A 25,963-nucleotide genomic window follows, 5' to 3' on the forward strand; every position below is an offset into this window, starting at 1 on the left:
TCCCGGGGCGTACGATAATTGTACGCCCTCTGTGTCGATCAGACGAACTAAAGTCTCTGGGATCACTGACTGTACGTGATTCAGTGAACTTACTTTTGATTGCAGTGCATCGTTCCAATCAGTGTGATACTTTGATTATTTTCTATCAAAAATGGCATTTACCAGTGTAATTACAGAATTTATATCAAGTTTAAAGAATATTGGAAGCAAAATGTATTCTGAAAGAATATGCGAGTATCAAAATGCGTACAATATACAGGTATATATAATATATTAATAGTTTGTAAATATATTTAAAAATTATTTAATAACATAACCTATATTTTCTTATCATTTAGATTCTTAAATATGAAAAACTATTACATAAATCTTTGGAGGAAGTTGAAATATACAACGCAATATTGAAAAGTAAGTCATTAACGATTAAGACTCGTGAAAAATTTGAACAAGAAATGCAAGAGATTCAAGATATACTTGCCATCAACAAGGAAAAATTAAATCGTCTGCGAAGAAAGGATAGGCGATCATTCGTTGTAGCAATACGCCTAATTTTTACTTGCTTTATAATTTACATCTTGTATTATATTCTTACTAGTAATTTTTCTACAACTTATGTAAATACAACATAAAAAAATGTATGTGTTATTATTACGCTTCTATATGCAACGTAAGAAAATGTATGTTACGTTGTACATGCAACGTAAGGAAATGTATGAATGTGTTTCAGTATTATAAATAATTTTTATATCATTTAACTATTTTTCTATTGTAGAATTATATTCATTTTTTCATTAATAACGTTAATCAAATATAGATATATACATATTATAATATAACTTATACATTCCAAATACATAAATAATATCAATAACATTAAAGCAGATCACAAATGTATTTATATAATATTAATAATAATGTATATATAATAGTTATGAAACTGCATAATATTGATATACACTTATAAGCACTGTATATATATATATATATTATAACACCTTTTATTTATATATTATATAAATGCAACATATCATACTTCGATATAGTATCGAACAAATTTCTATGCTTTGTTATTTTAAGTTAGTTTTAATTATAATCATGGAAATTGATGAGTTCAATATTCGAGGCCATTAGCATAGTGAATTTGTTTGTAAAGAAATTAAATCAAATCATATTGAGCCATTCCAGCAAGTCGACTACGCATATATTTAGCATGTATTTCAGCATCCAAGTAACTTCCTTTAACTGCAGAATCTTCCTTCATAGCACTCCTCCATTCGAACTTAAAGTCAAAGTAAATATTATAATATTAATAAAATATTATTATTTCAATGTACAGATATTTTGTAAGAAATTAAGAAGCTTTACCAGTCTTAGAAAACGATCTCGAGAAATTGTATATTCATCTCCACGTAAGATCCTAATAATATCAGCTCTTTCACACCATGGCCAGATCATCAGATCCAACATTCCAGGTGAAGAACCACCAAAGAATGGTGTTTTTCTTTTAACTAATTCTCTGTCAAAAAATTCAAGACTAGCAAGTGCTTCGTAGAATATATTATAGTCTATCGTTGTTCCAGTATATAACTGTAAAAATATCAATAAGATTATATTAGTATTACAATTAAAAAAAAATCAATAAAAAGAAAATTTGAAGAATATAATATTAAATAAATATAATAATAATAATAATGATGAAATGAAATAATCAAAAATGAAAATAATAACCACTTTGTAAAAACCTTGTACATATTGGTAATAACAGTGTTGAATCTTTCAATCAACAATTTATCTTTAGCCTTTGATAAAGGATTAAGTGGATACAATTTATTCTGTGGATAAGCTTCATCCAAGTATTCAGTTATTATAAGACTTTCATACAACACTTCACCACTGTTCAATTCTATACAAGGAACTTTTCCAGAAGGATTCTTCTCTAATAGCCATTCCGGTTTCTGGGTCAAATTAACATAAACAATGTCGTATCTGTAAGAAATCAAATATACGTATACACATACAAATAATACTATGTAATCATTGATGAAAATGATTTTTTTTTTTTTTTTTTTAAATCAATTAATATGTACGGAATTTTTTTGGCATCTAAAACGAGTTGTACTCTTTGGGCATATGGACAAAAACGCATGCTGTATAAACGAATTTTTCCAGGAACAAGGGCTGGACAAATTGATCCTAAAAAAAGATTACATCATATATTACACACCTTTCTTTTTTTTTTTTCTTTTTTTTTTAATATAATTTAATTCCATTTTATTTTCTACTTACCTGTGCTCAAATGTTTCATACTCATTTTAGATAATTCTAATAAATTCTAATCACAATAATGTATAACTCTTTTAATGATTTTATGTCACAGTTGACAACGATGTCGTTCGTATGAAGGGAATCGTTTGAAATAAATATCAATAACTATTAAAGTCTGCAGGTAGACATTGCACAGAAAGATACGACGTGGTGTTTGATATTTCGTCGCTAAGTGTATACTCATACATGCATGTATATGTATAGACGATTACTTCACGCCCATGTCACGCATTATCATATAGAAAAACTAGAAAATCTAATCTTTGTCCCTCTTAATGCTTATACATGTATATATATATATATATGTAGATATAAATATTGATCATTATTTATTATTCATTAATTAAACATTTCGTTTTATAATAAACTTAAATATATACAACATATTCGTCATATCATATTAATACATTTTTATTCATAAATTCTCATAGTAATGTAGATTTTATTTTATCAATGAAAATGTTTAATTATAGAAATTTGAAGATAAATATATAAAGAAAAAAATATGACATAATCCTAGATAATAAAGCTGAATTATCATATGAAAATTGTTTTACCGATTGTGAATAATTTTAATTATAAAGTTACGTATTTTATGAGTTATGTATTTATCTACGACTAGTTTTTTAACCAAATATTTGTAATAAGAAAAATAGTTAATGATATTATATAATAGATACATTTTCTTGTTGTATTTATGAAAAAATATCAAAGAATTATGAGATTGTGAAGATTGAATATTTGAATAATGTAAAAATTCGCGCCAATATGTGATTGGTTGTTAGAAAGTACGAATCTGTACAACGAGAGGTCGCTAATAGTCCTATGAATGGTTTTTAAAAAGTACGAATCTGTACAACGAGAGGTCGACAGTAGTCTTTTAAAATTTGATATTAGATTGTGATTGGATTACAATCAACTTTTCAAATATCGATTTGATCAATCAACTATTGTATTTTTCCCGCTAATAATAAAACGAAGCATAACACGTGATTCAAGAAAGCAGACGACATCGTGCAACAGAAGAGGATAGAACTCAACTCTCTATTCGAATTTTTAATAAACAACTAAGTATATTTTTAGTGAAAGGATAAATCATACGATCATTGTTTCGTGTTAGTGTAAACAAGTGATTAAATTAAAATTAAATCATGAATTATTATAATACATTCGAGATCGGTAAGAAAAGGACATCTTCCGAAATTAGAAGAAAAATTAAAAGGATTTTCTTCAAACCGGACATGCGAGTAAGTAATTTTGTTAATTAATCAAATGATTGTTATTAATAATTATGATTTGTAAAAGTAAGATCAAAAGAGAACGAATATTTGCAACTTCTTTTATCTGCTCGAATTTAATAAGTCTTACGAAAATGATATATTTTAAACAAGTCGTTTTTTTCAAAATGGCGCATCGTCTTATTACATTTAATTCTATTTATATATATATATATATATATATATATATATATATATATATATATATATATATATATGATTGAAATTTGATTTAAAGTGAATCGATTGTTTAACAGAATTTATTTATTTTTGTGCATTACATTTTTTGGAAATACTATACTTTAATGTAACATTCGATCGATGTTACCAACATATTAATCACATTTCCAATTTTTTTTTTTTCAAATTTCCACTCGTTGATTTAAAAGATTTTTCCTATTTAAAAAAAAAAAAGCAAAACAAACAAACCGGAAATGGTCATTTAAAGATGTCCTCTTAACTCACGTGGTAGCATTCGAATTAGTTTTGCATTCTTCTCGTTTGAATCAATGAAACAAAATGAAACACAAAAATATACAAATATATATTTGAGTAGGTTAACAAGAAATTTGCAATGATTATTTATTTAAGAATCAAATGATAATCAAATGAAATTTATTGGATGGTCAACACGTGGTAGATAAACTTATTTCCTTGACTGTCCTCAGATGGTTATGGTTAGAATGAGGAAACCAATGGCTCGTATATCTCGATTGTTTCTTCATAAAATAGAATTTGTTTCTTTTTGTTTTGTTTTGTTTATATATTTTGACGAATGGAAGAATAGAAATTTTGGTTATAAATTTAGTAGATACAAATAAAATTTGAGTTGGGGTTGGTAAATAAACTATACAGGTAGGAGTTTGGTAAATGAGATCCAAGGGGTGGGCTGGGGTTGTTAAAAGATGGAAACAAAAAATAGGGAAACAGGAGTAGACAAAACAGGATAGTTGATAGGAAGGGTAGGTAGGTAATAGATAGAAAGTCCAATGAATATTGGAAGGACAGGGTAGGTAGGTAGATAGGTAGGTAGGTAGATGATGTTCTAAGTAACAACACAACGGAACAACTGAGAGAAGTTTTCAGTGTGTTCTCTTGGATTGAGAAAAATGCTGAGAGCGTGGGGGGGGGGTGGGTTTAATGGTAGGAAAAGAGTGGGTGTTGGGTAGGATGAAGGAAAGAGAGGGAGGGTGGGAGAGTTGAAGGTAGAAGGTTATGAGGAAGAAGAAGGTGAAAGAGGAGTAGGAGAAGGTGTAGAGGGTGGATGAGGAGTTTGAGGGTAGAAGGTGGAAGAGCGCGGGCGCTGATTGGTAGCAGAATCGATTAGCCGAGCCAAGCTAAACCTCCGGCAATGTGGCAGCTTCGGCGACGCCACGAATTTCCCGAATGGAGGTTTCCCGTTGGGGCGGTCCCGAACCTAGGGAGGAATACCTCGCTCTTCTCCATGGCAACCCGACCAATTCGCCAACCGCCGACAACCAAGGCTGACCTATCGTGTTCTTTCTTTTATTTCTTCTTCTTTTGTTTCTTTTTTTTTTTTTTTATATTCTTTTTCTCATCATCCTCCCTCACCCACCTTTCCTTTCTCTACAACACTCCTTTACCTTTTCTCTTTCATGTATGGTAAAAAGAAAAGAATGAAAAAGATAGAGAAAAGAGAGAGAGAGAGAGAGATAATGATACACATACCTATATACACAACTTTGGACACTGTACTGTTTCACATTGATTTTGCCGACGACTGATACAACCCCGTCGGCACGTTTAATTAGAACATGGCGACTTTAATACAAGCGCACGACAACAAGAACAACAACAGCGTCCCCTCGCATATTTCTCGCATATTTCTTTAGTTTATTTTTTGATTTGTTGTTGTTGTTGCTTCTTCTTCTTCTTCTTCTTCTTCTTCTTTTTCCTCTTCTTCTTCTTCTTCTTCTTCTTCTTCTTCTTTCATCTTCATTTTTGTCACTACCTCACCCTCTTTTAATTTCATGCTTTTTCTTCTTTCCCACCTGTCCGTAGTCGTAGCCATTGCATACATGTTGCAGCCAGCCGCTTGTTTCCTGACCTTTTGAGTCCTCTTTCCTTCCTTTTGCATGCATACGGGTGTTCTTTTTTTATTTTTTTGCTACCTTGCTGTGAGAGAGAGGGGTCGCTTATCTACCTAACCTAACGCGGTCTACGCTAGTGCCAGACATCCTCGCCGCCATTGCATCTATCATTGTCATCATCCTCATCATCCTCATCATCATCATCATCATCATCATCATCATCAGCGCCGTCATCGTTATCATCGGCTTTCCACCATTTTTAAAAATCACGCCCACTCTCCTACGAACTCGGAGAGAGACAACATACACACACACACACACACACACACACATGATAAAAGTATACATCACATTCGTTCGATTCGATTTCAACGTTGCATTCTCACATTTGCTTGTTTTACATACACACATACAAACATTTTCACATATTCTCTCTTCTCATCACTCTCTTTCTATTTCACATGGACAATCATCCACCCACCCACCCACACACACACACATAGACACCCACTCGCGATCTAAATCTAATTCGTCTACGTTTCTACGTGTTTCTACACATGAAAACACCCTATCTACACGAGCGTTTCTCCGACATTCCATGGAATCCTTATTCGAATCTTTGCCAATCATTTTAGAACGAGAAGCCATCTTGATTTGTTTTTTTTTTTTTTGCTATAACTTATCTTTTATTATTTTTTTATCATCTTGCGTCGATAATCGTCAAGTTTGTTGTGTGTGTGTGTTATTATTATTATTAAATATTTAAATATTATTACACCATAAAAGCTGATTCTATGGATTGTACGGAGTATAGCAGCGTTAATTTATTTTTTTTTGGGTTATTTTTTTTCCATCATTAAAATTAATTCTATAAATTGTTTTCTTAAATTCTGTGTCTTTTGGTAAATTTTTCTTTTTCTTTTTTTTCATTTTTTTCTTGTTGTTGTTCTTTTTACGGATGGTAATATTGTACAGTATTATACGATGATTTTTTTTTTTGGTTAAACTATGGAGGTTAGAGGTAAGGAGTAACATCTCTTATGGGAATAAATTTGTGAAAAAAGTGTCCTAGCGTTTTTTTTATAAATAACAGTTCATAAATTTTCCAGAATGGCGCTGATGTAGACAGAAGGTATGATATGAATGTAGCAATTGTAAACGAATTGAAGTATGCCGAGTTATATAATAATGTATTAAATATAACCTTAAAAAATTATTATGAAAAAAACGTGCAGCTACAATGCTTTTATTTCGTGAACTGTAAATAGTACGTTTAGTAATTTTTTATTATTTAATTTTATGAAAAAGTATGTGAATAATAAGAAAACAGTAGTTATGGGTAAAAATTTGTGTTGTAAAATTTGTGTTTCTTGTTTATTTCTCAATCCTATTCTAATAATATTTGGCGCTTTTTTTTCTTAAATTGATACTTTACGTATTGTGGCGCCACCCCTAATTGAATGCATTTCAACGGACACTTTTCATATACACAGAAATGTTACACCTTACCTTCTACCCTTAATAAATTAAAACGCTTTTTTTTCTAATGACAGAGGTACACATCGTTTTTTTCTTTTTTTCTTTTGTTTCGTTTTCTGGACAAAAAAAAAACAAATTGCTAAAAAGATAAATAATCTAACATATGCAAAAAGATTATTATCTTAATGTTATCTTTGATGTTACTTTTTTCTTGAGGGAGACATTTTTGCGAAGACAAATTGGACCAGAAGGCTAAAAGGGGGTGGTGGTGGTGGTGGTGGTGGTGGTGGTGTTGGTGTGGGTGATTAGGGGTTGAAAAAAGGGATTTGTAGGTTAATGATTTTTTTTTTTTTTTTAAAGACGAATTATATCGGCGTTCGGCGTTCTTCGACGAAGGGCTAATAACAATCATCCCTTAGGGCCCACCTCACCGAAATTATCCTCGAGATTTTTATTTGTTATTTTTATGTTCATTTTTTTTTCTTTGCATAGATAGAGTAGCCATACACTCGTATTGAAGGATTTGAGTTGTTGTTTTTATTATTATTATTATTATTATTATTGAAAAACATTGTTTAATAGAAAATATTTATTATTTTTATTAATTTCTTTCTTTCTTTCTTTCTTTTATTCGTTCAAGTTTTTCAAGGAACGCAGGACGACCATTTGTTTTTTTTTTTTTAAATATTGTTGGTTCTTGGAAAATAATTTCATTTCAGATAAATTACTCTCTTTTTTTTTTTTTATTCTCTTTGCAAATTCTTTTACTTTTTACCGGGCTTTGTTTTTTTTTTTTTTTTGTAACTTTGCATAATTATTAATAATATTTACGTAATTGTTTAAATATACGTATATATATATACAATTGTAATAATAAACACGTAAAATCGGATGAGAAAGAATCGATGTTAACTCGCTGCGTGGTAATTTTTATTATTTTTTTTCTTTTCTTTTTCAATATAAATATATACATATATATATATATATATTTAATATATATAATAAATAATATAATATAATATAATATATATTATTAATATAATATATATAATAATATAATATATATAATTAATAATAATATTTATAATTTTATTAAAAAAATGATATAATTTAAAATTAATTATTAAAATTATAAATAATATTATTAATTATTTATTATATATTAATTATAAATAATATTAATAATTATAAATAGTATTATTAATTATATATATATATATATATTATATACATAATATTTTATATAATATATTAATATATATTAAATATATATATATATATATGTATGTATATATTAATTAATTAATTTCCATTTATTTTCATTTGTTTTCAACTTGCAATTCTTTGCAATTGCATTTGCAATAGAATGCAGTATGAAGAAGTGTACCTTTGCTATTTACCTGTCGTTTTGAACGTTAACACGACGAGGCGTCTCTATCTATACCATTATTATTATAATTATCATTATTATCATTATTATTAATATTATTATATTATTATTATTATATTATTATTAATAATATTATTATTATTATTATTATTATTATATAACAAATAAGTTAAAAGAGTTTATAATACACGCATTGCTTTTCATTTTTTCGTGACCCAAATCGATGATCGGTTATTTATTGAATTATTCCCATCAAATGTTCATGGTTTTTTTATTTATTTTTTTTTTATTTTTATTATTTTCCCAAAGTACGAATTTGTTTTGTTTTAATTTTTTCTTTTTTTTTCGATTCTAAATTTTATGATTTCATTGTAAAAATTGTAAAACGATTAATAAATGTTAATCGATTTTGATATGACACTCCTTTCGGATTATTCTTAATTAATTTGTTTATTTATTTATTTTTATTTTGTTAAATTGTTTTTAATGTTTATAACCGATTCGATCGGGGCCGTAAAATTTCAACGTTTTTTTTTGTTTTTGTTTTTTTTTTTTTTTAATTGATGGAATAACGTTGGTTTCTTATTCGATAAACGAATTTAACGTTTTGATGGATTCAACTCTCATTCGTACGATTTATCTTCAAATCATTTTTTTTTTATATTATTGCTATACATATAATTTATCAATTATTTATTTATTAATTTAATTTAATATTAATTAATAATTTCTATCAAATTATTATCCAATTATATACAATCCATAATTTATGACAAAAAATCTTGAACAATCTCGAATTAATGAATCTCTGATAAACAAATGTAAATCATTTATTGTTTCATTTGTTTCAATTAATTATAATATAAAAAGAAAAAAGAAAACATTATTTAACAATCTCAAATTAATCATTTATTGTTTCATTTGTTTAAATCAATTGTAAAAAAGAAAGTTGATAAAAAAAAAAAAATGATAGAAAAGATAAATCGTCATAGTAATAAAAAAAGAGATAAATCCAATCATTGTTAACGTTAATATCGTTTGAATAATGCAATAATAATATAATTTATTTACAATGATCTTACAATGAATCCGAAGCGCACGCACCGTCGACCACACGAAAACATCGCCAAATTTCTTCCGACGGGTTATCTGTGTGTGTGTTTGTTCCTTCATTCCGAGTAGTTCACATTTTCATCTACGATAATAGACGATAACGTAAATCATTCTCGAGAATTATTCACGTATTTATAATTATTTATTGTTTATCTTTTGTTAATATTATTTGTTAATTTGTTTATATATCATAATCCTGTATCGAAGAATCGCGGAACGTCGTCGGTAGGGAAAATTAGAAAAACGGGGTTTTTCTTTAAAAAGGGTTGCTTTTGTTTTTTTTCATAATTTTCTTTTTATGAATTAATTAACAAAAAAAAGAAAAAAACAAAAAACCCGATGAATTTCAATTGATGATTATTATTACGTAAACTACCATTTATAAATAAATAATTGTTTGTGAGGATTGTAGAATAAAATTGTTGTTTTTTTTTTTTAAAAGGATTTGATTTAACGCGTTGATATCAAAATTTGTTGCTTCATTTTGTTATATGATAATTGGAAAAATTATTTTTAATAATTTTTTATTTATTAATTTTTTATAATAATTTATATAATATTATTCTACTATTTTTTATTAAATTATATTATATTTGACGAATGGTAGTGTAAGTAATAATAAAATTAATCATTAAAATCACGTCAGGTAAAAGATAGCTACATAAACAAAAATGACTTATTAAACAATAATTTAAAAATTAAAAACAAATATTTAAAGAGCTGAAGAAGGGGTCGTTGGGTGACTGGGGGGACTGGGGGGGGGGGTGCGACGATGCACGATGTTTGATTTTAAAAATCATTTTTACTGGGGGGTTTAAAACGCACGTTCCGTTAATCGATTTTGGACGTGACAAATGACTACTTACGCGTTTAATTTTTCCGAGTTATTTTTGTTCTCTTTTTTCTCGAAAGACAGAGAGAGAGAGAGAGAGAGAGAGAAAGAGAAAGAGAGAAATAGAGAGAGAGAGATAGTGAGAGAGAGAGAGAGAGATAAAAAGGGATGTTTAATAAACTCGGGTAACGAAATTATAATTATATGGTAGATTTTGTTGTTTGTTTGTTTGTTTGTTTTTTTTTTTAACGCGGCGTACCAAGAGTGCTCCAATGTTCGGCAGAAGGTCATGCGTAATGGGGATAGCTGCCAAGATGTGGTGGCACGTGACCCGATGCCGTGTGATGACCAGCGTAAAGATTTGCACTTGGTGTCGTCGACCAATAACTGGATGCCGATTGAAAAAGACCACCCGGTACCGAAACCGAAACTGATGCTGCTGGTGGTGGCATCAGGTTCAACTTGGCATGACCATAACCTGACATGAACAGCTCACTTTGATATTTGTATGCCGCTGGATCGGCCGCGGCTGGTTGCGTAGCTGCTGCTAAACCTTGAAAGTCGAATTTGTACGCGTACCTTTTCCCATGTACCTTCGTCATGATGTTCTTGTCGTAATAGTACCTGTAAAAGATAGTAAATCGTTTCGTTTGAAATCATTTTACGATTCAATTACAAATCAATCGATTACTTATTTGCTATTTAAGTTAGTTTCGTGTTTGATTTATCGAAGGGTTGGGTGGAATTGCGCAGGGTTCTTTTTCTGTACAGCGAGGTTCAATGTTGTTATTTATATTTTAATATATTGCATATACTTTAACTTTAACAATTTACTTGAATAATTAATAATACAATTAGGTATTATATATTTTATAAGATGTTATTCGCAAAATCCCCTATAGTCGCGCATCGTACGAGAAAATGACATCCGGGAAATCCCCTATAGTTGCGCGTCGTACTAGAAGATGGTACCGCGAAAGCCACTATAGTGTAACTAAACCTTAGGTTAAGTTAATTTCGCGTTTGATTTATCGTTTGGCTCAAATTGGTTGGGTAGGGTTAAAAAGAAAAGTGTTTCTTAGTTTATTTATTTTGTATTTGTTAAGTACCAATATTAATTCATGAAATTTTTCAAACCAGATCGTTCTGGTGGTATCGATCACACTCAGGTAGTTAACTATCACTCGTGGCGTTAAATCCCATCACGAATTCTCGAAAAATGCGAACACCAATACGAAAGCATTAACAATTTGAAACGTTCACGTGTTATATCCGAGGGATGATGGGGTGGGGAAGCGTATTGGTTAATGGGGGAAGAGCCCACACGCGCGCGCGTGTTCATACTACCTCTCTCTAGTAATTTTTCGCTCACCGTTGGTGGAATACATCTAAAAGGTTCGTTCCTGTTAGTAGTATATAACCGGGGTGAACGAAGTGCTGGAACGGGGGGTTGACGGAGAGGGAGGGAGGGAGGGAAAACGAAAAGCGAGCAGTCGCGTAATATAATCAGTGGATCTGATCGAAAAATAATAGCCGCGTCTGTGCCCGGTCCTGGGTAACAGTGATTGAAATTTCTCCCTCTCGACATTTCTCTCAACAACCGACCGCCACCACCACCACCACCCCCAACCCCCGTTTTGATTTTCGTGCTTTCGTTCTGAAACGACCAACCTAACTTGCGTTTTTTTTTAGAGACTTTTCTACTTCTTTTTTTGATTATTTCTTTAGTTGTTAACCCATTGAATTGTCAGACATATTTAGAGTATCATCTTGTCCTGGGTGTCAAGGTTTTGTTTTAAAAGAACACACTTCGAGTATCTCGTAGCTGACAGTCAATGGGTTAATTAATTTGTAGGTTTTGCAAATTGATAGATTAGACAATAATATATATAAAATATTTTCAATTAGTAGCTTACCTCAAGGCCCTCGACAATTTGTCATAATTCATGTTAGGTTTAGACTTCCTTTCTCCCCAACGTCTCGCAACTTCGTCCGGATCGGTCAACTTGAATTCACCGTTGGTTCCTTCCCACGTAATGCACGCGGCATTGCTAGAATCGGATAAAAGTTCGAGTAGGAACTGCCAAAGTTGAATTTGACCGGATCCTGAACTAGCCAAGCGACTACTAGTCGCGCTAAACATTTGATAGGGGTCTGCAAAATAATCACAACATTTTCATAACATTAATACAAATTCTTGTATAAAAATCAAACATCTTTTAAAATAAATCAAAACGGTATGATAACACAAATTGCTGATACAATTATTTATAAATTAATCTGTATATATCAAAATTCAGTGCCATTTTGTTGATTTCCAATGAAATTTGTTTCATTTTGTATAATTTTTTTCAAGTTAGCATATAGGATAGATTTTATCTCAATTATTTTTAGTTTTAATTTGTTATTTAGAGGTTATCTAGGTTTCTTTAGGTACTGTCAATTTTCAATAGATGGCATTGTATCACAGTTCAATTATTTCACGTTTTTTTCAGGTTTTTATATGACATAACCTAACTTTGTTTTTTATATTTTTGCATAGTATTATTATTTAATAATTTACTAAATAATTAAGAATGATATGAAATCAACATTTAATAACGCGTGATTGAAGCATCGTAGTATATTTTATTATATTCAATGAAGAAATATCTTATTGTTCATTCATATGAAGTAAGAAATTTGGATATAGTTCCTTGGCCCTTTTAGCCCTGAAGCATATACCTATCCATTACACGGTTATTTCCTCGTGTTCCCCGTATCGCTCTTTAAAAGCTTTACAATGCGTCATCACCGTCGCTGCTCGCTACTACTGCTCAGACTTTGAAGGGCTCTAGAGTCATACAAAAGGATATAATCGCAACCCTACAATAGAATAGAGTTCGTTTGGATCATAATAATTTCAATTGGAGCTACCGTAGACGGTAGTGGTTCAAAGGGCGTCCGTCCGCGAATGTCTCCGCATTGGCCAAAAATCCTATATGCTACTTTCAATACTTTCTTATCCATAAGAATAACTATTATTGGATTTATATAAAAAATCTTTAATTGATAATTAGAATAAATCACGTGTCTTCATTTGATATATAACAGTTTAAAATATAAAACATATATGATTGGTTAATACTTTCAAATTGGGGTATTTCAATTGACACAAATTTGGATATACATTTTTTAGGTTAACTTAACTAAATTTATCAATTAAAATACACTTATACATCGAGCAATTAATATTTGAAGTATTTCTAATTAAACTTTATCGATCGTGTTAGCCAATTAATTGGCTTTTAGTATTTGCAAAATGTTATTAAATAATATATCAAATATTATTAATTAGAAAATTGAAACCCCCCAAATTGACTTTTTTGACCAATAGTGAATGATTTTCAAAAAAAAGTCTTTCATCTGAAGTTTGAAGATACACGGGAGGAGGATTATGAAAAAAAGAAAAAAAGTATGAGGAAATCTCTTTATAGGTTAGGTATACCAGACAACTTCCGAGGAAATATATTTCGTCAGATTATGAAGAGGGGGAGGATGAAAATACTAAGAGAAAGAGAGAGAGAGAGAAAGAGACAGAAGATGCAGACAGAAATAGATAGACGTAGACGATAGGGGATGGGGTGGTATCCGAATTGCCGGACCTCAAAGGTCGTTTCGCTAGTTGAGTTCCCCGAATAACGTGGCAGAGCGATCGGCTTTCGATCGAACGGTAACTCACTTACGAGTTAATAATGGAAAGGGGCGCGGTATACCGATGTGTGTGCTCAAATAAGGGATGAAACACAAGCTTTCGTAATATACCAGTACCTAAAGATCCTAAACAATTCAACCCCTAAAGACTTTTCATTAATTATCTATTAATATTATTATTATTATTATTATTATTATTTTTCAATCAAATTTATCCTAAACTTTTAGATTTATCTTTTTTAAGTATTTATTATTTTTTTAGGTTAGTTTTTTTTGTTTGGTTATACTAAAATTTAAATTTAAATGATATTAAGTTTTGTTTTTGTATACGTTGTTTAACATTATCGACTTGCCATCAAATTTATCCCAAACTTTAGGTTGATCTTTTTTAGGTATTACTTTTTAGGTTATGTTAAAACTTACATTTAAATGAAATTAAATTTTGTTTCTGTAATACACGTTGTTTAACATTATCGACTTGCTAAGCAAGTTTAAACACATTTTTCATGAATTATCAAATTATTTGATTATTATTCAAACAATATTTGGATCACGTAGTATCATTTATAAAACAAATGTCGTTTTACACGATAACCAATGCATTTAAGAATTGTCTGTGTAGAAAATGATGATAACAATTAATTGTTTGATAAAATAATGAACATTTGTTGTTAAAAAAAAAAAACAGAGAAAAGATACAGGGTAGTTTGAAAAAAAAAAAAAAAAGGGAACGTTCATTTAGACCCGATCGATCGTGTGTCCGAAAGGAGAAATTTCTGGGCGTGGCACGAGAAAATCAAGAGCCTGAGAACTTTCGTGTATAATATTCTCATATGTTAGCGTGATTAGGTTAAGTAGTTTAAATATCGCGAAGGTCATTACTTGCATTTAACTGTATAATCAAAAATGCAATGTGTTTTTTTTTTTTTTATGTATAAAATGAGTTGCATCAAGGAATTTGGGTCATACTACTTAACTTTAAAATACTACTTGAGTATATTATTTGAGTATACTACTTGAGTGTAGTACTCAATTTTTGATAATATTTAATAAATTTGGAGACAAGTTTAATAGAAAAATTTTGATAATTTCTCGAATGTTTGTAATAAAATTAAATAAGATAATACAAATCTTATATTTACGTGAACTTTGATAAAAGATAAATACTTGAACTTCTCAAGAATATCTACCTACTACATACCAGGCTGCCTGAGGTGGCTGTGAGTGTCCAACGCCGACTTTGATAGGCTGCTTCCGTACCCTAAAAATAAAGAAGACAAGAAAAAAGAAAAGAACATATCGATGTACGAATATGTATCAAACAAACTTAATTGAATCAACTTTTTTTAATCCTTTCGTTAGGGTAATCAACATCTAAGTTTTTCAACGTTACGTACATTGGTGAGTTATTTTGAAATGTTCAGATTATATTACGTGGTTTCAAAATATACTTTTAGTATGATTAATTCAATACAAGTTCAATAGAATCATAGAAAGATACTTGAGAGGTAAAATAGAATTTTGGTGCCTATTATAATTGGGATTCGTAACGAAAGGGTTAATAAATAAATTTAGGAATATTAAAACATAGACTGTGTCACGACATTTGTTTTTTCAATGACACCACGTGGATCCATTTGTGATCAACATTATTATATACTTTAATATATCTATTTTTAGGTTAAATATAATTATAGTATATATTGGAAACTTGTGTGGCAGTTAATAGACAACTTAGTTAACTTAGACTTTATTTTATAATTAAAATTAGAGGTCTACCAAAATGATAGAAACAACCCTTTAATATTCCTGTAACAGTCAACTAACCTAAGTTAACTTAAACTTTATTTTATAATTAAAATTAGAGGTCTACCAAAATGATAGAAACAACCCTTTAATATTCCTGTAGCAGTCAACTAAGTTACCTTCAATTTTATTTTATAATTATAGAGTTAAAAATACTAACGTGTATACCAATGACAAAAACAACCTTTTAATATATTTATAATAAAATATATCAACAACTTATTTAGCAGTCAACTAAGTTAACTTAACTTTATTTTATAACTACAATTAGAAGTATACCAATGATAAAAACAAGTTCATATTCCTCCTTAAGTTCAAAATCAGTAATGATCTTATGTCCAGTGAAGGATTAAAAATTTGTAAAAAAAACATTGAGTGATAAGAGAGAGAGAGAGAGTGAGGGAGAAAAAAAAGGTAAAAGAAAGAGTGAAAGAAAAAGTTATCGGGCTGGTCAAAGACGGACAAAAGTATAAAACCCATTGGAGCGTTAGAATCCGTTAGAGAGGATTTCCGTGTAGGCAAACACGAGGGCTGAGTGCTCCGTATACGTTTCTCTCCCATGCTCAGGAGAATTTCGATCCTAGTTCTTATCACCCCCTTCCCCCCTCAATTTCTTCTTCATCTCATCTTCTTCTTCTTCTTCTTCTTCTTCTTCTTGTTCTCGTCTACCTCTCGTTTACTCGTCTTTGCACACATTTTGTGTACACACGTATATACTTATGTTTGTTTCGTTTGTATGTGTTCATGTGTGGGTGTATAATACGTTCAGTATTCGTTGGACTAGTGGTCACGTTCCTACGAACGAGTGTGCAATCTGTTTAAGGCACAATGGCCCCCTTAATTTTGCTTCGTTATACTCCGTTACCTTCAAAAAGGGTATATGTCAATGATTTCCAATGAACTTTGAAAATATTGAACAAATCTTAATGAAATTTTGGGTATTTTCAGTCATTTTATTCAACTAAGAATATAAAATAGTCTTTTTATCGCGTTTATGTTTTATTTTTTATCGCCAATTTAATGATTTATTATTTAGAGGTTATTTCTAAGTCTCTAAGTTCTGTAAATTTTCAATAGATGATGTTGTATTACAATGCAATTATTTCACGTTTTTTTTCAGGTTTTTATATGACATAACCTAACTTTGTTTTTTATATTTTTGCATAGTATTATTATTTAATAATTTACCAAACGTCATTTACAAGAAAAATAATATAATTAAAAGATTATAATAATTAGATGCATTTTTAGAATAAATTTTGATCAAAATTGTTTTACAATTTGTAAAACAAATTGCGTAGAATATGACATTGAAACAATTCAAGATTTTGTTTGTTTTTTATGGGAGTTTCTTTGTTGAATCATGGGGGATGATTTAGTAATTGTTAAAAAATAAAAAAAATAAAATACAAGTAAATAAAATCCCATCGTAGGAATGTCGTTGACAAGTGTAGGATAACGGCAGATGTTACCTTTAAATAGCAGTTGGTGTCCGCTGTGTTAAACAATTTGATTTTCGTTTCTGATTGGGACCCGGCTGGTGGGAAAAAGCATCCACATCGATGGGGGTTCGGACAAGGAAGAGAAAAAGGAAGGAGAGACGACTAGACGAGAGGATCTTTGCTGCCAGGCGTCAACGAATTTCGCGTTGTCCATGAAGGAAGGGAGAGTTGTCTGCCTCAATCACCGTAGCCGCAGGGTTGCAACATTTTTTTTTTTTTGTTCTTTCTTCTCTCTTTTTTTTTCTCTTTTCTATCTTAACTAACAATAAGACATTCTTTCTTTTTCAATAAATTTATTTATTGTTAATCTAAATATTCATTCATAGTTTTGTTAACCCATTGACATTGCCAACTAGTATAGGATGTGTTGCAATTTAAATATAATACAATATTATAAATATTTTATTAATAATTAATAAATTAAACAATATATATTCTATAAAAAAAAATTATCAATTATTGTAAATTCCATTTGCAATATTTATTTTTAAAAAATAAAACCTTGCCAACTAGGTTCAAGATCATCTAAATATGGCAGTCAATTGGGTTAATAAATGAATGAATGAAAATCTGAGATTGAAACTCACTTGGAAATACTTAAAAAAAAAAAAAAAAAAAAACTAGAGAGAAGTGTTATCTGTGTTGTACGATTTCCTAGTGTTGAAGTTAAGAACATCAACAATCGGTTTTAGATCCGTCCAAGTTCCCCATTGTCGCTTCTATATCCGCACATTCCAAGCAATTACGTTGGGCGGGGTAATCCCGTTAGGCGCACGTACCTTCCTCGAGGGAGGATCAAAGGTCCCCGTTATTCCGGTTTACTGAGCTCTTTTTCGCTCCTTCAAACATAGCCTAGCACAATGACAATGCTGCTATTCTATCAGTCAAGGGGGCATGGAATCTACCAACTACATTCTTCTTTCTTGTTATTTGGATTTTTTCTTTATAGAGAAGAAAAATTCATGTAAAATTTCTTCTAGGGATATATTCTTTGAAAATTACAAATTGAAAAACAAATTTGAATCCTCTCAACATTGTCACCATGTAAAACAAGAACTCTCTCCTTGAGTTGTTTCAAATGTGGAGGGGTTAAGAAACCTAGTGGGTAAATTATAAGTCACGTGTTATTGCGTGACTAAGTAAGCCGAGGTTCTTTTTTTTTTTAAAGTTCTCTCAAATGAACGACGTGTCACGATCTTGGCACCTTCTCTCCTTTTGCTAACCTTTTTCTTCTTTTTTTTTTTTTATCTCACTAAACATAATTCATCGTGATCACGCTCAATCGCGTGATTTTTGTTTCTTTAACAACTTGGAGAATCGAACTGACAAGATACCAATATTTTTTTTTGGTTTATTATAACAAATCATTGTTTGTTAGCACGTGTGTTAGTTGACTGGACCTATGTTTATCATTGTATTGTCCCAAAAGTTTAGGTTAGCTAACCTCTTAGACATTGCTGCATTTTACTCGGAGCTGGGCTCAACAGACAATACTGTTTTCATTGACAATTAAGTATTTAATCATTAAATTATTATTTTTCTTGAAAATATATTGCATATACACTTTAATTTTATCAATTTACTTTAATTATTAATAATAAAGTTAGGTATTATAAATTTTAAAAAATGTTATTCGCGAAAAACACGATAGTGGCGCGTCGTACGAGAAGATGGCATCTGGGAAATCCCCTATAGTGTCGCGTAGTACCAGAAGATGGCATTAGATACAGCCCATATAGTGTCGCGTAGTACTTAAAAGGTTAACTCTACGTTTGTTTTTCCCTCAAAATAGGCAAATGCTATTCGAACAAATGAATAATTCGTTTGTAAATTTATCAAGTAAAAAAATACGCTAATTTCCTAGGTGATGATCGTTTAAAGCAACGGGTGGCGAAAAATAAAAGCATCTTTCTCGCTTATTTTTTGCTTTCATTTCTATTTCATTTTTTGCGCTGAACTTTTTTCTTCCTTTCATTCTTTCTTTCTCCTCGTAAATCTGGCAGCGCGAAGACCCATGGTCACGCGTCGTTTCCCGGTGACTTGTTGCCCACGATCCGTATCCCTTCAGTGTGGTCCCTTCCTCCCCCAGAGTTTCTTCTGAACGCGGTTCCGCAACGGGGAAGACCCGCTCGTGTTTTTGACCGCACGACGAAAAGTCAAAGTCGCGCGTAAAGTCGTCACGCTTTTTCCCATCCCTCCCCTCTTCCCTAACCTTATCCCATAAAAAATTCTACTCATAGATATCGAAACTATGAAAAATTAACACCAATTGTATAAATAGGATTCTGTATAAACCAAAATAATAAACCACCCTTATATTGAACAATCATAAAACTTAAGCAGTGTAAAAAGTTTATTTATCATAATCCATATTTGTATAATCTCTGTGACTCGTTATAAAAACCCTGTAGGGTTACTGTATAAGGGTTTTACTGTATATAATATCTTATATAGTATCATTGAGATCTTGTCAAGATTTACTTAGGATCATCGATCATTATTTACGAGAGGGCGCGTGCCAGTTAGAAAATTAAGTATCGTCACGGTTCCGATTTGTAATTCGATGAAAGATAGACAAGAAAAACGAATAAGTATTGTCTTATCCCCATCATCATCATCATCATCATCATCATCATCATCATCATCATCTTGCTAACTTTTATTTAATAATTTTTTGTTGTTGGAACGAATAAGAACAACGGGTCATAAGTTGGAACAGAATGGAATCGTCAAAGAAATGCCCGTAGCATATTGGGCATCAAAAGGAATAAGAAGAGGGTGAGTTTTAGGACAGTTAGACGAGTGTGTAGTAGGAAAGGACTATGGAGTTCGTTGTCTCGCAACTCGTATTATGTCTTTCGGTAGTACATACACGGTCACGTGCCTATGCGTGACACGTTCACGCATGGCTGCTTGGTTGGGCTGCGCGTTTTTCGACTCCCCCGCCATATCGGCTCGCATTCATCTCTTCGATTCAACGTTAGAGGAAAAAGAGGGTTGCACGGATTGCGCTTCCACTTTAACCCTGAGTCGTTGAACGTCTATCAAGCACAAATTCCCCCTTCTTGTGTCCCCTTTTCTCTTCCTCTTCTTCTTTTTTTTCTTTCTTCTTTTCTTTTCTATCAAAGTGGCTACATTGGCTGCTAAGAAAAAAAGGGATGAAGAAGACAAATGTCTCAGATTTTTCACCATAGAATGTTAATGTAAAATGTTTATAATATTTTAAGAATTATACTGAATGATTATGGTAAAAAATAAAAAAAATAAAAATGAAAGGGACAACAATCGGTGATCAGGTCAGATCAACGTTTGGTCGTTTGGCACGCGCCGTGTCGGACTACGTAATTATCATAGGGAAGTTAGGGTTGCCCTCGGACACATTCGCACACATTTGCACACACACACACACACACACATACACATGTATATATAGAGGGAGGGAGGGGGGGGAGCTCGAGGTCCGTTCGCTTCGGGTCAGGAAGTCACGCGAGAGGCACACGCGCGTGTTCACTCGCAAGAGGAAAAAGGAAAGGGGCTGTAGGAAGTACTTTTGTTCCTAACGCCACTCGCCTTAAAGTCCTTTTTTTACTTTTCTTTCTTTTCTTTTCTTTTTTACCCCACCTACATTCCCAACCTCCCCATGCCACCCCCGAAGTCGTAAAAAACCTTCTCTTCGACTGGATCACTTTCTGTTTTTTTTTTCGTTTTATTGGAGTATCTGTTATTGGGATCATTTTTTGTGTATCAGTGATTTGTGTTAACATTTTAGTTGTTAATTGGACAATAAAACCATCTTGGTGGATCCTATGTTAACCCATTCGACAGCACATTTTTCAAACACGGTTGAAAGAACCATTTCTTTTTGTTTGATTATATTACCAACTTTAAACAATACCAAATTTTGTTTTTGTATACTTTAACCTAGTCCAGAGTTTGCCGAAGTATCGTCACCGTATTGAAATACGCGCAGATGCCGGATATATCCGGCCCTAGAAGGGACAGGGTTTAAAGATACTATTTATACCAAAACAAAGTCTTATTTTGATGAATACTTTATTTAAAACATCTGATAATAGTTTAGTATGATTGCATACACACACACACACACACACACACACACACACACTGTGTGCAAGTGGGTCTTAAATGGGTTAAATGTAACTTAAGAAAAGATTATATTTATCCATGAGAAGTTTTGCTTTGATATTTTTGTACATAGTGAAGTTAGCAAGAACCTTCTTTGAAATCGAGAATCAGAAAGAGTGAATGCGTGATTTTGAAAGTACCTAGTCCCTGGATTTTTCTTTCCATTGTTCTTCTGGTACAAAGTATCACGCGATAAGAACATGGGTTGTATTATGGAATGGTAACTAACTTATGTCTCGCGTGCAATAAATTCATTATGTAAAATGTACATTAACACGTTGACCGGCATAAAAGGGCTGGGAGGAGAAGGGGGTGTTCATTCGCGATGACTCGTATTACCAACTTCATTTAAACAAAAAAAAAAGAATTATATTGTTCGTTCGTTAACATTTACACACTAGGAACATTGTAAATCCCCTTTTTTGGGGAGGTTTTATGAACTAAACCTAACTCGAACAACTTCTCTTGAAATAATTTCACATACCCACATACGTACATACACGATTTATGGGTATATAATGTTAAGGGGGTTCGGAAAGTAAGAAATTGTTTACAAATTTATTCGTTTTTGAGGTTAGGCTTAGGTTAGGAAAGTTCTGCAGTTCTGACAAACCCCGGTTGTTCAATTATTCGTCTGTAGGGCTAAGATATTTGTTTAAAAAATGCAATACACAAATTGTCATCGCGTTGTGGGGTAAGATATCATAAATAATTATTCTAAAAATAGACAAAACTTTTCCAGCAAACCTAATATTGAATTTTCGAAGTGTGTGTGTGTATGTGTGTGTGTGTCAAATGATAAAAGATCGTTCAAAGATTGTGAGTAATAGTAGTAGTAGTAGTATAGATTGTCCTAGGACACGTTTAAATCTCGTCAAGTTTGAATCGTTTCGCGTTGAATTTGTAGATGGTGGTATCACAAAGGAACAGGTTTAATTTGGTTGGTTTGTACTCTTAGTAAAAGTGACGTTAGCTATTGAACACTATAGTAAAGAGATAGAGAGAAGCTGTGATTTCAATTTCACGCTGGCACAGTCTTGCAAAGCCTTGCAAAGGAAGACACCACCGAGATTATGGTTGAGAGGTGCCACAGAGAGGTGCCCCAGGGGTCACGAACGGGAGTCAGACGCGTCGTCGCGTAATTTCATGAACCTCAGTGATGTCCGCTTTTCTACCATGTTATGGTGTAGAGTGTAAACCTGATCAAAGGCAATGTCAGTGAGAGAGAGTAGCACCCACAACCCCTCGTGATCGGAGAATTATACCCTGAGGCTTACTATCTTATGTACTCACTTCTATCACTGTCTTCTGTTTTTCGATTACTGATGGGTCCCCTCTCTCTCTCTCTCTCTCTCTCTCTCTCTCTCTCTCTCTTTCATTCTTTTTGATCAAATACCCGTTTGTGTTTACAAACGGGTGCAACCAAAAGCTATTGCAATCGTCAACGTGTTAATTAAGTCCTACTATTTGAATAAAAACATCATAGTTATGCATTTGAAATAATTGTGTTCGATCAAAGTCAAGAATAATAATTAAAGTACCGTCAATTTTTATCAAAGTTTATAATATAATATTAAATTACCCTAAATTTGTTAAATAATAATTGCTATAATACCTAACACCCCAAAAGAAGGGCCTATCAAAATTTGATCTTACCTATGTCACAAGTTTTGCAATACGTCAAAGATGAATTAACATTTAACACAATAATCAAACATTTGAACTGTGTTTTAACTGTTATTAAAAAATATTTGTAATAGAAACCAGGTTGGTAACTCATGACACTAGGGGGGAGGGTTTCACTGTATAATGGTACACCTTGTGCATACATACACATTTCGCGAATATATTAAGTCTGGTAGGTGAGTGAAGTGTGCACAAGTCCTTTATACAAGGTGGCCCTAGGGCAGGAGTCAACTAAAGACGATGATTGTGTTGGTGTAGGTGTCCAGAACGGTGAGCAAAGCACCGCCTGACGCGCCACTGCTTTGCCAACCGCTCTGTTGATTTCGTTTGCTAGCTCTGCCAGCCGTCTCTCTCTCTCTCTCTCTGTCTGTCTGTCTGTCTCTTTCTATCTCTGTCTCTCTCTGAACAACCCCTAAGGGCTGTTCACTCTCGACGGTCATAAAGGGTCCGCGGTTGAACGCGCGGCAAAGCGACGGAAAGCGCCAGGACGCCGGAATACCGGAACACCATCGGCCCACCCATATCATCATGACATCAACGAATTCTCACATTTACGTTCCTGATCCTCATTCCTCATTATTATAAATGTTATTGGTATATGTGTAAATAGAAAAATTTGATAAATTTTTACTTACCCTGGCCAGGGGCCGGGGATGTCGCGTGACTCCAGCCCCCTTTGTACGAACTACTTGCATCTGTAACATTTTTAACATTGTTTTATTAATATATTTTCGTGATAACTGGGTAAATGATTGTTAGGTATTATTAACATTTGATTAGGTATCGATTTTAGGGATTTTTTTTTGCCTATGTTACAAATTGCTAACTTGTAACATAATTGGGAGTTGAAGAAAAATTCACTGTTGTTCATAGGGGCTTCCAAAATTTGAACAAAAATGTTTAAGACTCGAATTAGAAATTTGTTGTTATCAATAATTCCAATAAAAATGATGTTAGAAGATATTGTTGATTGATACAACAAAATAAGCTTACTGTGCTTCATTTTAGTTAGTCTCGTATTTTTGTTTCTTTTTTATGAAAAAAAAGAAAAAAAATGATATGAAGATAAATTGTCAAGGGGAAACGAATTTTGTGAACTTTTGATGCAGTCTCAAGCGCCGGCGGTCTGTTTACAGACAGATATATTTTCATTTGGCAGTTATTGGCACGAGGGTGGCCAGTATGTGTGTACATACGCTACGGCAGTATGTCAAGCTGTAGCAGAAGCTTGGTCTTTCTAGGCAAACAACGACTTAGTCGCGAACGTTGAATCCGACCTTTTGCTTCTTACTTTCTTGTCTCCCTTCGTTTGGTCTAAGGGTGTACAGTCCATTAATAAAGCCTCGAGTTTCATGTTTCCGAAGACATTAAAATCGATCAACGTAAAAACGTGATGTAATCTCTGACACATCAAATATCTAGGTGATATAATGTTATCATCGTGTGAAGGATTTTATTTTGGATCAAACTACCTATACATCTCCTAGGTCAAGGTTGCCAAAGAGTTACAAAAAAAAAGAAATATGGATCTCTAATAACCAAGAGACAACTATCTTTTTAAAAAATTGTTTAACAAGTAGAACAAATTTGTAGAATTGTCGAATGCAACAGGGTAGCTAATACTATTCGATGTGACCACGATCCTCAGACGTAATCAGCTGATCATATCATTGCTCCGATGGAATATCTATGATGAAACGATGATATTTAATTTGACAAATAATATCCGACGTACCGGCAAAAAGCATGGAGAGGTTGGTGAAAGCTGTTGTACGTGGTAGTTCCGCGGTGGTGGTACCAGTGCTTTTGAGGTCCAGCATCGCGCGGTTTGCCACCGACGCGGCAGGTAGCCTCGAGTTTTGGCCCCCCTCTGTTGATGATGGGCCTGATCCGTCAGTTAATAACGCGTTAACACTGTTGTCCTTAATAATCACTGGATCCCAACACGACTCGTCGATCATATCACAAGTGGGATTGCTTGCTCGGATTCGTTCAAGATTTAAACGAGAACGTCACGTGAATTAGCCAATTTCAAATGGATTATTATTGTTGTCGTATTATACGCGAAAATATAAATAAATGATTGGACGATAAAGGTGCCGATCATCTTGTCTACCCGCTCCGAGTAACACTGCTGATTTTGTAGTCTCTGAAGGAGAGTACAATTTCGAAAACTACGACGACGTGCCTATACGCCGAACCCGCCCTCCGTCACGATGCCACTCGGGGGTTGGCTCGTAAACGCGACACTAGGGGCGGTCTCTATCCAAGGATTGACACCCCCGTGCAAGATGGGGGTGAAAGGACGCTTGCGCTCTGCACCTTTCTTTTCTCTCTTTCTTTCTCTCAGTAAAGTAAACCGATATCGCAATTCTAGTACTTTTCTTGCCTACGGGTCTTCGCCGACGGCTGACGACTGACTCCTCGAGTCGGACCTTGACCAGATACTTCTTCTCTCTTACTCTTACCTACCTTCTTCTTCTTCTTCTTTTTCTTCTTTTACCTTAGCTTTAGCCCAACCACTCTTCATTCTTATCAACATTCTTATCAGTCTCATACCACTCTCTCTCAATACGATTATCGGTTCACCGTTTTCCTTTCCACTTGAAAAGAACTCGACATTTTCTATGTCTTACCGAATATCTCCTAACATTGGTAGACTT

General features: G+C 32.4%; 3 protein-coding genes across 9 annotated transcripts in view; 1 reads left to right on the plus strand and 2 right to left on the minus strand.

Moving 5' to 3' along the window:
* Positions 1-64: 64 nt before the first annotated feature.
* LOC107071000 (uncharacterized) lies at positions 65-750 on the plus strand. Its single transcript, XM_015329624.2, has 2 exons — positions 65-259; positions 339-750. Exons 1-2 carry the CDS (start codon positions 152-154, stop codon positions 627-629), a joined length of 399 nt encoding a protein of 132 aa, XP_015185110.1. The 5' UTR covers positions 65-151; the 3' UTR covers positions 630-750.
* Positions 751-982: 232 nt separating this feature from the next.
* LOC107070998 (pyrimidodiazepine synthase) lies at positions 983-2,602 on the minus strand. Its single transcript, XM_015329622.2, has 5 exons — positions 2,287-2,602; positions 2,088-2,193; positions 1,743-1,986; positions 1,366-1,587; positions 983-1,279 (listed from the first exon to the last, which is right to left on the minus strand). The coding sequence occupies exons 1-5, from the start codon at positions 2,309-2,311 to the stop codon at positions 1,157-1,159; spliced, it is 720 nt and encodes a 239-aa protein (XP_015185108.2). The 5' UTR covers positions 2,312-2,602; the 3' UTR covers positions 983-1,156.
* Positions 2,603-8,654: 6,052 nt separating this feature from the next.
* The window catches only part of Ets65A (DNA-binding protein D-ETS-3), a 32,334-nt gene continuing 15,025 nt past the window's right edge, over positions 8,655-25,963 (minus strand). For 3 of the 7 annotated variants that reach the window (XM_015329639.2, XM_015329636.2, XM_089176609.1), the window contains 4 exons: positions 23,936-23,995; positions 15,362-15,421; positions 12,384-12,621; positions 8,655-11,091 (listed from right to left, as the gene is read on the minus strand). In XM_015329639.2, the coding sequence (XP_015185125.1) occupies positions 10,755-11,091; positions 12,384-12,621; positions 15,362-15,421; positions 23,936-23,995 (695 nt within the window). In that variant the 3' untranslated portion in view covers positions 8,655-10,754. Of the gene's footprint in view, positions 11,092-12,383; positions 12,622-15,361; positions 15,422-23,935; positions 23,996-25,035; positions 25,750-25,963 lie in introns of those variants that run through there. The other 4 variants (XM_015329635.2, XM_015329643.2, XM_089176610.1 and 1 more) reach the window with 4 other exon arrangements.

This window comes from Polistes dominula, unplaced genomic scaffold, assembly GCF_049000335.1.
Source record: "Polistes dominula isolate Pdom_NZ unplaced genomic scaffold, Pdom_raw_medaka contig_80, whole genome shotgun sequence".
NCBI lineage: Eukaryota > Metazoa > Arthropoda > Insecta > Hymenoptera > Vespidae > Polistes > Polistes dominula.